Source organism: Notothenia rossii (genome assembly GCF_949606895.1).
Source record: "Notothenia rossii genome assembly, chromosome: 7".
In the NCBI taxonomy this organism is placed as follows: Eukaryota; Metazoa; Chordata; class Actinopteri; order Perciformes; family Nototheniidae; genus Notothenia; species Notothenia rossii.
This window is the reverse complement of record NC_136905.1, coordinates 79549756-79562342: the sequence shown is the minus strand read 5'-3', so window position 1 is coordinate 79562342 and position 12587 is coordinate 79549756. Positions and strand designations below refer to the sequence as shown.

The 12587-nt window shown below is 37.0% G+C and overlaps 1 protein-coding gene across 2 annotated transcripts; it reads left to right on the top strand.

The window, feature by feature from the left end:
- The first annotated feature begins 2658 nt into the window (after positions 1-2658).
- On the top strand, positions 2659-7350 carry eif5a2 (eukaryotic translation initiation factor 5A2). 2 transcript variants are annotated; one of them, XM_079691810.1, is made up of 5 exons: positions 2659-2816; positions 3744-3913; positions 4033-4137; positions 5302-5433; positions 6090-7350. In XM_079691810.1, the coding sequence occupies exons 2-5, from the start codon at positions 3752-3754 to the stop codon at positions 6147-6149; spliced, it is 459 nt and encodes a 152-aa protein (XP_079547936.1). In that variant the 5' UTR covers positions 2659-2816; positions 3744-3751; the 3' UTR covers positions 6150-7350. The 2 variants fall into 2 exon arrangements, with proteins under 2 accessions (XP_079547936.1, XP_079547935.1); XM_079691809.1 differs by lacking the exon at positions 2659-2816 and adding an exon at positions 3029-3062.
- The last annotated feature ends 5237 nt before the right edge of the window (positions 7351-12587 follow it).

The window sequence follows — 12587 nt, the reverse complement described above, 5'->3', positions numbered from 1 at the left end:
TCCACATATAAGGACCAATCAGGTAGAGCATATTACAAACAATGTTGCTGCCAGTACATTTAAATGGTGGGAGAAGTACTCAATAATAATAATAGACTACATTGATGATGATGATTGTCGTACCAACACACAAAATCAAGTCATCATTAAGTACTCTGATGATACTGCAATAATATCTCTGCTCAGTAACACAGACGACCCTGAGCTGCACCAACAGGCTGTAAATCAGGTGGTTGAGTGGACTGATAACAATGCTCTTGAGATCAACACCAAGAAAACTGAGGAAATCATTTTTGGCTCACCATCTGACTCCCATAAAGTCCCCATTGTCATCCATACAGATGAAATCAAGCAGGGAGTTTCATACAAGTACTTGGGTGTAATGATTGACCATCTGCTGTCATGGAAGGATCACATTGAATATCTGTGCAAAAGGACAAAACAAAGAATTTATTTTCTCCGCCGTCTTAGGTCTTTTGGGGCGAGCAGAGAAATTCTTCTGTTGTTCTTTACATCTGTGATCTTGTCTATTCTGAAGTACTGCAATACTACCTGGTACAAATGTTTGTCAGCAGCTTTAAAATCAAAACTGCTCCACCTGTTAAAATCTGCTCAAAGATTGTTGGTCAACCCTGTCAGAGACTCTATGACTCAGCCTATCATAACAACCTAGTGAGGCTGTCCAACAACATCATCTCTGACCCAAACCATGTTCATGAACTGCTACCTTCTAATCGGAGATACAGGGTCCCACGATTCAATAAAGTCAGACTGAAGCACTCCTTCGTGCATCAGTCAATCCTCACAGTAAACACAGAGCTAAATCCCAGATCAAATGCACGCTGAAGGCTCTTTGAGCAGCTTTTCTCTCACTGATTGTGCTGTTAATGTTTGTTGTTTGTGTTTCATGTATTGTGTCTGGATACTTGTCTGTTGATGTTGTACATGGAGCTGCTGTGACGCAAGTCAAATTTCAGACTTGATCTGACAAATAAAGTAATATCGTATCGTATCGCCTTTCAAGGGACCCAAGGCCGCTTTACATGGTGAACAAACAAACAAACAAGAGGGGCAAATAATACATTAAAAATGTAATAAAATAGTAGTGAGAGTAAAGCAGGGGGACTGTGATGGGTTAGGATACTCAGATCTTGTACTTAAGTAAAGTAGAAGTACCAGAGTGTAGAAATACTCTGGAATGCAGGAAGTAAAAGTCCTTCATTCAAAATGTTACTCAACTAAAAGTACAAAAGTATTAGCATCTAAATATTTTTAAAGTACTCATAGTAAAAGTAGTCAATGTGCAAATGTGCCCATTTCAGAATAATATATAATATGTTTTAATTATAATTATTGATGCACTAATTTATCAAAGCTGTTAAAGGTGCAGCTCATTTTATTAGCCGCATTTCTTTTTTTTTACATTTATGCTACAGGATAGCTTGTGAATGTTACTCCAAGTGTAACTAAAGTCTTATTTAACTGCTGTTTATATTTCACATTATTAATCCAAATGTGCAAAGTAACTTAAGATATTAAATAAATGTAGTGATGTAAAAGTACATTTTTCTCCTATGAATTATAGTAAACATTGAAATACTCAAGTACAGTGCAAGTCTCTCAAAATTGTACTTATCAGAATCCCTTTATTAGTCCCACAGAGGGGACATTTACATTGTTACAACAGAAAAGAGCCAAAGAGAGCTTAATGTTTCCTAAGCATGCATAAAAAATTACTAAAGATACAAAAAAAAATTATAATAAAAAGTTACACATTTTACAAAAATACACACCCTGTAACTGAATTAAATTACTTGAATCAGAAATCCTTTATTAGTCCTACAGTAGGGGAATGTACAGTGTTACAGCAAAAGTGGCATAGCAGGTCAAAAAGGCATTCAATAATAAAAAAAAAAAAATTATAAGAACAGAATCATAGCTTAAAATAAATTGTAGCAGCAATTAAAACTAAGAGACATGAATTAGCATTGTAAAGTATTGCGACCTCAAAAATAAGATTTGGGACATTTAAAGAAAATATATTTTTGTAAACAAAGTTATTATAGCAGCTTACAATTGCAAACAAGTGTTTATATTGCACAGTGCAGGTTTATTGCACACGATTTCAATGGACCTGCGTTTTGTGGTGGTTAAAATATTAAAGTTAAGAGTCGAAATTACACAATTAAAAAATATAAAATACACATCCAGCACCAATAACAGTTGTGAGGTAGCAGCCATGTAAAATGTATTTCTTTAAGAAAAAAAAAGGAAATATATATATGTTAATAATTTAGTTTTTCAGAGAAGGGGTGGTATTAAATAAGTGCAAATGTGTAATTAAGTAGAATAATATTTTTTTGTATATCAATTTGACACTGCTTATTTTTGCATTATATAATAATTATCATGTTAAATTGTTGTATTATTGTTTCACACATTCGAAATAAATCTAATCAAATAAAAAACATAAAAAAGTTATAATAACGGTGGAAGTATATGCTCAGTTATTTACAGAATTATTTCAGATGTTGTGCATAAAGTGAGTAAATGACGCACTTAGTTATTTTCCACCACTGATTATATGCTTGAAATAACTATAGCTGTTCTATTATAAGCATGTCACGTTATACAGAATAGTCCATTGCGGTATGTTTGGTTCTGTGCAGTCAGCAACTGTCCATGAGGCTTTTGCCCATCCCCCAGCCACGATACGTCGGAAGCGCGGTACCTGCCCTCTGTGCTCCTCCTGCCATACAAAAGCTCTACGCATGCGAAGTGACTTTTTTTCCTCTTTGGTATAAGCAAGGCACGGGGTAAGTAAAACCGCTAGGGCTTATAAGTAACACTTTAACGTAAAGTAACCTATCGTTTTTGCATTGCAGTCATTCATCAACTAATGTATAATACTGGGAAGCATTGAAAGTGAGTCAGGAAAGCGAGACGATGTTTGAAAGAAGTTTGCAACATACCTAAGCTAACGTTAGCAACGCCACAGCTAGCCCGGGTGTGGATCGTGTTAGCAAGCTAATATGGCTAAGGGATGACAGAAAAAACACGAGGTGGGAACCCAAAGCTAGCATCAAGCTACAGTGTCCAGCTGCCACGTACCATAGCAAACTAGATGTTTACTAGCTTTATAAGATAAGCTACCAAACCATTTTATCGGTACTTCACACAACAATGAACAAACAGGGCGGCTAATATGTTGGAGTAGTTATTTGGCTGTGACTCACAGTGTTAAAGAAAATATGACATGCTAGTAACATGGCGTGCATCTAGACACATTAGCAATTAGCTTTTAGCTGTTCGGATAACGGTAGTTGGCCAGCGAAATAGTAACTATACACTGCATACTTATTTTTTTGTGTAAGTGTGGGACATGAATGGTTGAGCAAAAGCGGAGGGGGTATCGGAGTTAGCTTGAAAAGACACATTTAGCGTCGAGCAAAAGCATTTATCGTTGCAATCTTCCTCCCTGGTCTTTCGGTTATTGATTTATAAAGCACTTATGGCGCTACCACCTTCCCTTCTAACAGCTGTCGGGTTCCCTAACATGGTCTTGGTTGTAGTCTTAGTTTAATGTTTACACGTACAAATCTGTGCTCACCGGGCACCACATAAGGACACGTGTATTGCGCCTCTTGTATGTGTACTAGCAGTTTTTTAATACTACACACATCTTTATTAATAATGCTGCAGTCTCTAATATTATATGTTTGTTCTTTTGTTGGATGGCATAGATTTCAACATGGCAGATGAAGATTTCGCTACTGTGAGTTCTGGGGCCTCTGAAACATACCCACAGCAGTGCTCTGCATTGAGGAAGAATGGCTTTGTCATGCTGAAGGGTCATCCCTGTAAGATCGTTGACATGACTACCTCCAAGACTGGCAAGCATGGACATGCCAAGGTAAAACCTCCTCGTGCATCCCCTGGAATGCAACACTTAAGCAATTTTGTGATTTAGCCTACATTTCTCCGTTTTTTTACTTGGCCTGAAGCCGGATCTAATCAGTTGTGTTTTCCCAGGTTCATTTAGTTGGACTTGACATCTTCAATCAGAAGAAGTATGAAGATCTGTGCCCATCTACCCACAACATGGAGGTCCCAAATGTCACGAGGAAAGATTACCAGGTAAGATAACCCATCCTGATATAACCTGGTGGCCCCTAAGTGTATCAAGCATTCATGATGTGTGCTGGATATTCTGTCCTTTTGAAACCCATTACAACTGGAAGCCAATAACTGTTGTCATAGCCAGTCATTTGGTGTTGTGGCTTTTTAAAAAAAAAATATTATTAAGAAAACAAGTGGATCCATTTCCCTTGATGTGTGTCCTTTAAATGACGTAATCCAAATGACAGTGTGGTGCTAGAAAACGCCTTTTTGTGATTGTTAAACAGGTGTGTCACATGCTTCAGAGCTGAGCTGTCTCCTCAGTGGTTGTTGAAGCATTTACAGGTTTCAAACTGGTTTAACAGCGTCTGAACATGTGTGCTTATCCATCCTAGTTTGATGGCTGTGATAGTGTTTCTCTAAAACGCAAGACCAACAATAGTTCAATTATTAGTGGGAACATAGGGAGAGCAGATTTGTTTACCTGAATCTTGCTTTATTATTCTATGTGGCAAAAATAGTTATATTTAGAATAGGGACACTTGGCAATAATACACAGTAGGTATGTGTATGAGCTATCATATTTACACATTTAAGAATGAGGGGGAAAAAGCGAATCACCACAATTCATAATTATGTCTAACAATACTAATTTCAGGAATTTCGTTGTGATAAATGACAAAATAGGACTTTTCCGAAGTCATTCAAACTTGTGAAACCATATGCTTTACTTTTAACTTCAGTGTACCAAAATAAACTCTTTACAACCCCAAGAATCTTTGCAGCATGCCACGGAGTCTCATAAATCAATCCTTTGGAGGATAACGCTTACCAATCCAATGTTCCCCCTGGGGCTCAATTAAGTATTTCAGATTTTAATAGCTAGTATACTTTTTAAATCTATTATTTTCAAAAATGCTTAATGAGCATTGGTGACTTTTTGTGGCGGCACCACTGATTTAGAACGCGCTCTGTTGGGACCACTAACACGGCCCAGTCCCCGACATGTCAGCGGTTTGTTTGTCTGTTGCCTTTGCCACTCTCCTATTGGCCTGTTCTTCTAGGACTTTGTTGACTGGCACTGGTTATGAATTATTTATCAGAAAAAAAACGTTTCAACATCTAAAATCTTAAAGATTTAACGGTTGACTTTTTCTGTTCTTTTTCTGATGGCATGTTTAGTTTTTGGATCTGGATTCTGGTTACCTGAGCCTTTTGGAAGACAATGGAACAACCAGAGAGGACCTCAAACTACTAGAAAATGAAATTGGCAAAGAAATCAAAACGAAGTTCGAAAACGGAGAGTCTTTTGTGGTGAGTTAATGTGGATTGTTGGTTTTTACCGTCTGAACAACTATACCAATTATGAAATATGTTTTTCATTTGTTGATTTCAAATTAGTCATATCTTTACAAATGTGCTATATTCACTGATACTAAATGAACCGTAAGCAGTGTCTCAGAGCTGTCCCTGTAGTACCATGTTTTTGTTTCCTTAATGCACCGCTTCACAAGTTAATGACTTCATTCATGGTTTTGTTATTTTTGTGAACAGAGTTGACAACTTTATATTTTTGTTTTTATTTTGAGGTTAAACTAAAAGATACTAGGCTCTGACAGTTCACCCCATTGCTGCATCAGATTTCTCTTTTTTTTAAAGTTCTTAGCTTTGAAGCAGCAAAACACTTTTTATACTATTTCAACAATTAGACAGTTTATACATCCAAAAAACAAACAATGATTAGAAGCGGGAGAGCAGACAGCATAGCTTCTACAGAGCCCTCCCGTTAGTCATCCAGGATAAAGAACAAAAATATGATTTCTGTGTTTTCATATTGATACAGAATGCTTCAACACTATACTTGTATCTATAGCTAATTGACTGCTAATGTGTATTAAAGTGTTTTGTATTTTTTTTTTTTGCTGCATTTTGAAGTTTCCTGATCTCATTTGTGTCTCCTCCCGTTTCAGGTCACTGTGCTGAAGGCTTGTGGTGAAGAACAAGTAGTTGCCACTAAGGTTAATAATTAAAGCGTCCTGGGCACTGCTGGAGACCTCGCACCCCTCATCTCCAGTGTGATTTTTGAAGCCTCACCAAAGCTACTGGCCGTGTCTCCATATCGCAACTAGTCCTCCGGATGGGCAACTCAAATCTGGAGACTGGACTGGAGACGCTTTTTCAACTTTACCTTGGGGTCCAGGCTGACTGGCATTATGTTTAATCAACGAAATTATCCGCCTGTAGCCACCCTCTCTGCAATGGCTACACATATTATTCGAGGAATTCCTATCAACATTCCAGTACTTTTTTTTTTTTTTTTGAGTATGGGACCTTTTTTTTCTGTATGCATTACTTTTTAATTCCCTCTTTTTTTCTTTCTCTGAGCTTTTGAGTTGGCTGTGAGCATGTAATTTAGAGCTTGTTTACAGTTGAGTTACCCTGCTTTCTCCCCTTAGACGTTTTTTTATCTCTGCGGGCTGACTGCACCTCAAGCGATCTCCATCTCTGTTTGGTTGAACTGCATTGATGGCCGGAATATTCTGCCTTTGACAATTAAACATATGCATGCACAAAAATTGACTTGTATACAGCTAGCCGCTATGAATAATGTAAAGCGCAACATCTTTTTCTCATCTCAACTCGACTTCAAAATAATCCCCAAGATCTCTCCTGCATCTTTCCTGCTCTACACAGGACTGGTCTTTTGTAGCATTGATCTCTGGTGTTTGTTGGGTGTGGAGATTTACGTTTTTCCCCTTCTATGCCACGAAACTTTTTTCTTTCACATGAGGCCTTTCCGAGCTTACACGTATAGAAATTGATTTTGAAAGAACAAAACACTGAAACCCTTTAGTATTGGTAAAGCAAAAAATTAAACCTTGGCACACAATATTGGAAATAAAATAAAAATAAAACATATTTCAAATTGAATAATATGTAGCCAAATGAAGATGGTATTTCTGCTGTAATTATTTTTGGTTTTGGTAAACATCTGGACCCAAGACGTACTGTACTACACACAGAACATAATGTACACAACATGAAAACTGACTGTTACCATTGGGCTGTATTTTGTGTTGCGGGTGAGGAAAGCAGTTATAGAAAGAACATTTGGGAGTTGTAGGTCTGTTTGCAGTTTAACAGGATTTTTAAGCATTTTGTGCAGAGTTAACACTTTGTACAGAGTGTGGCTCAAATATTTTTTTGAAATAAAAATACCAATATGCTGAATGGTTTTCTATGTTTACATCAACAGACAACAGCTGTCATTGGGGTGCTGTAGAACTTGTAAACATGCAGGTGGTCGGGTATCCTTTACTGACTTCCATACATTTACAAACTACCTTTTAATTTAATTTTATGTAATTGCAGTATATCATGAGAATGTATTGTTTCTGACTTGAGGGGCTGATTCTAGTTAAGATTTCTAAGAGTACCGTTTCTTTTTTCTGATACAACCTGCCACTCAGCTGTGGAAACAATTTGATTTATTTAATAATACGTTTTATTTATATAGGCACATTTCAAAACTCTCAAGGTCGCTTTCCACTGGTCACTGCCACCCTCTTTTTAGAAACTCTTATCTGAGTATACACGTTCAAGATAACCAGATTAGTTCATGGATGTAATCACAGTGCACTAAATGTGATATGGCCATTTGGAAGATATTCTGTGGAGCTTTCAAGTTGTCCTTTGTACAACAGCAGCTGGTCTGACTAAATATTTGTTACTTATATTAAGTAGAAGTATTAATTACACAATATTTAGTTGTGTATTAGATTCTATATTGATTTTTGAACATATTTGTTCAATGTGTATTTTTTTCCTTTATGTTTCAGAGCTTTGGCATAACAGTAGATTCCAACTCAGAATATTTATTTTTTGCCACTTATGCCACAAACCTGCTCAACAATAGTACCTTTAACTGCAAGGACCAAAGGTGGAAGCAACTAGATTCACGTAATATTGATTCATTTGAGCATGCATTGAGAATGTCTTTTTTTAAGCTGGAGAAAAAGGCATTTGACCAGGAAAATTACGCTCTAAAGGTGGAAGTATAATTTATATCACTTGCAGAACCGGCTTGCCTTCTCAAGCACATACATCTCGATTTTTAAGGAGTATCTCAGAGGGTGTGTCAAAGTATAACCTGTTTTATGCAAATTGCAGGAAATGCTGCCATAAAATACAGCTTTTTAAAAGTTGTCCTCCAGTGAGGAAATACACACTTTGAGTCTGCTCTGCTCTCGTTTTATTTTGGTTGCAATCCTGGCATTGTGCCTGTGAAACCCAGATGTAGTTTCTAGTTTACTGCATCTGTACACACAAGGCCAGAATTCCATAAGCATCGAAATCCTAATATGCAATCAGAAGTGCAATTTAATAATTGTGGTATGAATTTCCAAACCATTCTTTCTCCACCTCAACATTCTTAACAGAAGATGAGTGTATTCCTTAAGCAATACTTGCTGTTACATGTGCCTATAGACAGGGTCACATGCAAGGAAAATGGCCTCCTTTTTAACTTTGATTCCCTCCAATTCTTAAGATGATCTGACTCTGATGTGTATCACTAACTACCACACTTCTCGACAATGATCCTCTACCTTTAAGTGTATCTCACATTGAGACAGGTAACAGGAATGACTTGTGAGTCCTGTTGGGAAAATGTTAAGGGAGTAGTCCTGTCATTAATGACTGGGATCAAACTGTCATAATGTCATAATGATTTTCGTTGTTATAGGAAACATTTGGTAACAGTGTCCAAAGTGAGGATAATAAAATGAAATAGATGTTATTTTCTATTGATTTATCTCACGTGTCTGTACCAATCTGGTATCTGACAATTGTACATTTGCTAATGAAGCCCAATGCATTTTTATCAACAAATGTGTTTTTACTATTATTTGACCTGTATTGAACCAAACTGGTTCCTTAAAGACCACGGTACATATAACACAGGGATTAAGTGAATTGCTTTTGCAATTTATTTTCTTGGTTTATGGTGAGGATAGGGTTTTTAGGGTATTCCCCCAAGTTTGGCACAGGTTTCTTTCTTGCTTTACATTTGGTATCCAAACTGTTCTTAGGGGAAGCCTGGCCTTGAACCTTTCAAAGCATGAACCTGCATGGTCTCCTCCATTCTAACCATGCTGTCTTCAAAATCCAAACTATTTGGGTTTTTTGTAATGGCAAAATAAAGATATGCAGATGTTACGGGTTTCTCCCATAATATCCAAAGTTATACATTTCTCAATGTAACACAAAACAAAATAATCTTTTAGTTTTGGATTACACTATGGACACAGTAACATGACCATTGAGCACGAAATGAGATTACATGTGACCAGATTTCCTAAACAAAATCAGTGTGGGTCACTTGGTGTTGACCTTAAATGTTGCAATGTAACAAAACTGGATCTGTGTTGCTGTCTGCATTTTTACAAACAGATGGACACAAAGACTAGACACTATAACGACAAGATCAACATATTGAAAAAATAGAACTGCCTGCTTACACATTAATATACATTCAGCCTAATAGATAATATATCACGTTAAAATTAAACGTTTGGATTTATTCTTTATTTAAAGTCTGAAATAAATAGTTCACAATTAATATTTTAATCAACATTTTATATAAAGTTCCATGGCCGACTTCAATGACGTGAAAATTCTCTGTGTGTTTCTTTTTTTTTTACAATTATGACGCATGCGCAAAGAGCCGTTACCCAGCTGCAGTTTGATTGGCTACTAGCCAAGTAGCCTACGTTTGAATAGCTCATGGTTGGTTGATTCTCAAGCCTATTTCAGGCCTATTTCTTTTAAGAATATAGTTTCTAAACTCCCCATTTATGATATGACTTCCTATGTCTTAGGAAAAAGAACTGACATGAAAAACCGCAGTCCCCACCAACTTCTTTTGTTATAAACCAAACTGCTGGTAATATTAATACGATTTAACGTGGACTGTTCACCAGGAAACGGCTAAGGTTAACTAGCTTGTCAGAAAATACATAATTAAATAAGTTACCCGATAAAGGACAGACTTTCAGGATCCCTAGCATCTTCTAGGAGGGGATTGCCAAACATGAGAGCAGCAGGACAACGCGGTGAAACTAAGCAAACATTGCTAACGTTACCCACTTGACATTGAAAACAAACAGGGACATAACCAGACAGTACAACGGCACATTGAGGAGAACAGGTGAGTCATTCTACAGAAAAGGTGGAATCTGGGTGATACAAATCTGCTGAAATATATTCCTTCTAAAAACATCTAAAACCTGTTAAATAGCAATAATTAACTCTTAACTTGATGAATCCACAAAAAGTAGAGCTTAAAGTATTTTATTATTTGTATACATTATACAAAGCTTATTTGTATAGGAATGCCACTGGTGTTACGTGTTACCAGGAAGAAGAGTAACTCCAGTGACAATTTGGAGAAAACACTACCATTTTAACAAAATGGCTGCAATGTGTCAGACCAAATATGGCTTCAGTCAATATCAAAATCGTTTAACTCTTCAATACAATACATTTTCCCATTCAAATGTTCACCCCTAGGGCTATGCAATTAGTAACACTAATGGCAGACTTGAAAGACGCACGTAAAATTTGAAGATAAAATGACACCTTTAACAAACAAAGTAAGAAGTATCTGACTTTCCTTATGTCTTTGTCCACTGCAATGTCTCAAATGATCTCTTGTCACAGGAGGCACTTCAGAGACAGTACATTATTTCAAAATAAAAGCGTTTTTGTGTACTGTGGGCCTATGTGCTCAAAATATGCTACAATATGTTTGTCACCTGTGCAAAACTCTGGGAAATGTTTTAAAAGTAGTAACGTTACTATTTCGCCAGTATCAACGCCACTGTTTGACTGGGCTACCCTTTGGATTGCTGCTATATTTCCAGCTGCCTGGCTCAACCAATTTCACACTAAAATATCAAATATTAAGATCCAGGCTTCAATTAGGACAGAATCAGAATTCCAGATTTGTAATGACCCTTTAGTGAATATGTTTCTGTACCTAAGGTTGCATGAACCAAAAATAAAGCCTATGCCGTTTAATTATCAGTGTGGTGGAGCATAGTTTGAAGCCATGTTAAATGAATGTAGCTGACATTGTAGATCGATGCAATACTGTTAAATGGTCAGTAGATGGCAGTGCAGCATCACTTTGAGTTTATCTATCTATCTATCTATCTATCTATCTATCTATCTATCTATCTATCTAATATTTGACTAAAGACCTGTTTGAGGCTTTCTAGCTATGTTTATGCACACTATACATCTTTCAAAGCTCCATCTTTTATATAATTTCTACTGGAAAATGTGTTTTGGAGGAAAATGTACATCCTCAGGACTGCAGGTTACACACTTTTACTGTGAACAGTCTGTGTGGACCTTGCAGTTCACACAGACTGAACCCATTAATGGCTATTGCAGGGAAACCTCTAGTTTTCTTCCCTGTGTGTTGTAGTGGGCTCTGAACTCTTTCAAGACTTGATTTGGAGATTGAAGCAGGGATTGTGGAGGGGATTGTCAACGGTTTCATGCGCCATTCCACAGTCCTTTAAATCTGTTTATCCAGACTGTGAAGCCGCTTGATTCCTGCCCGATGTTTGGAGGAGATGAACCGGTTTTGAATGATGAGATTTGATAGGATTTCACGGTAGAGGGCTTCTCTTGTAAGTCAGGAAAAACTCTACTCAACGCACACACACATAGGCTACCTACGTCAACAGTGCGAGAGCACCAAGTGTAAAGGAGGCCCACAGTGTAACTGCAGGACATATATCGCCAAACAGCGTGAGATGGATAAGAGCAAAGATCAAAGCCTTACTCTGAGTGTGTGAGAAAGAGTTTAGAGGAAATAATACCGTGACCTCCCTCCATCTGTTTCCTGCCAGTCTGCATTATTACTGGTCCCTTTATTCAACAATATTATACAGGATAGATAGGACACAAAATATAATCCGCTTACATGTATTCTAATTTATCATATGTTTGACAGAGACAGAAAAAACAAATATCACTATAACTTTATTGCAGATAAAAAAAAAATCCGGAAACCTTCGGGATAAAAGTTCAGTAATGCCTCTGATCAGCTATATAACTTTGCATTTAATTCTTGGCTTTATACAATAACATTGTAATGTAATTCATATACCAAATTTCTTTCTGATTTCTTTACTGATTTCATTGTGTGTGCGTGTACATGATTCCATGTGTGCATGAGTCCATCTGTATGATGGCTGATCTTGTTCACAGTGTGGTTGTTTTGGTTGTGTGTATGTTTAAGTATGCATGTAGCCGTATAAATGTAGCTGACATATTATTTTTCGGTGAGTCCACGACGGGGTGCTATGAGTGTTTTTGAAGATCAGCGGAGTTATTGAATCCAGATTTTTAGGTTAAAAAAAATAGAGGCCAAGATCACTTCATCTCAGCCTCTG

Coding starts and splice junctions, on each gene's coding strand:
- eif5a2 (XM_079691809.1), top strand. Junction 3,914..4,032: donor GCAAGCATGGACATGCCAAG/GTAAAACCTCCT, acceptor GTGTTTTCCCAG/GTTCATTTAGTTGGACTTGA. Junction 5,434..6,089: donor AAAACGGAGAGTCTTTTGTG/GTGAGTTAATGT, acceptor CTCCCGTTTCAG/GTCACTGTGCTGAAGGCTTG.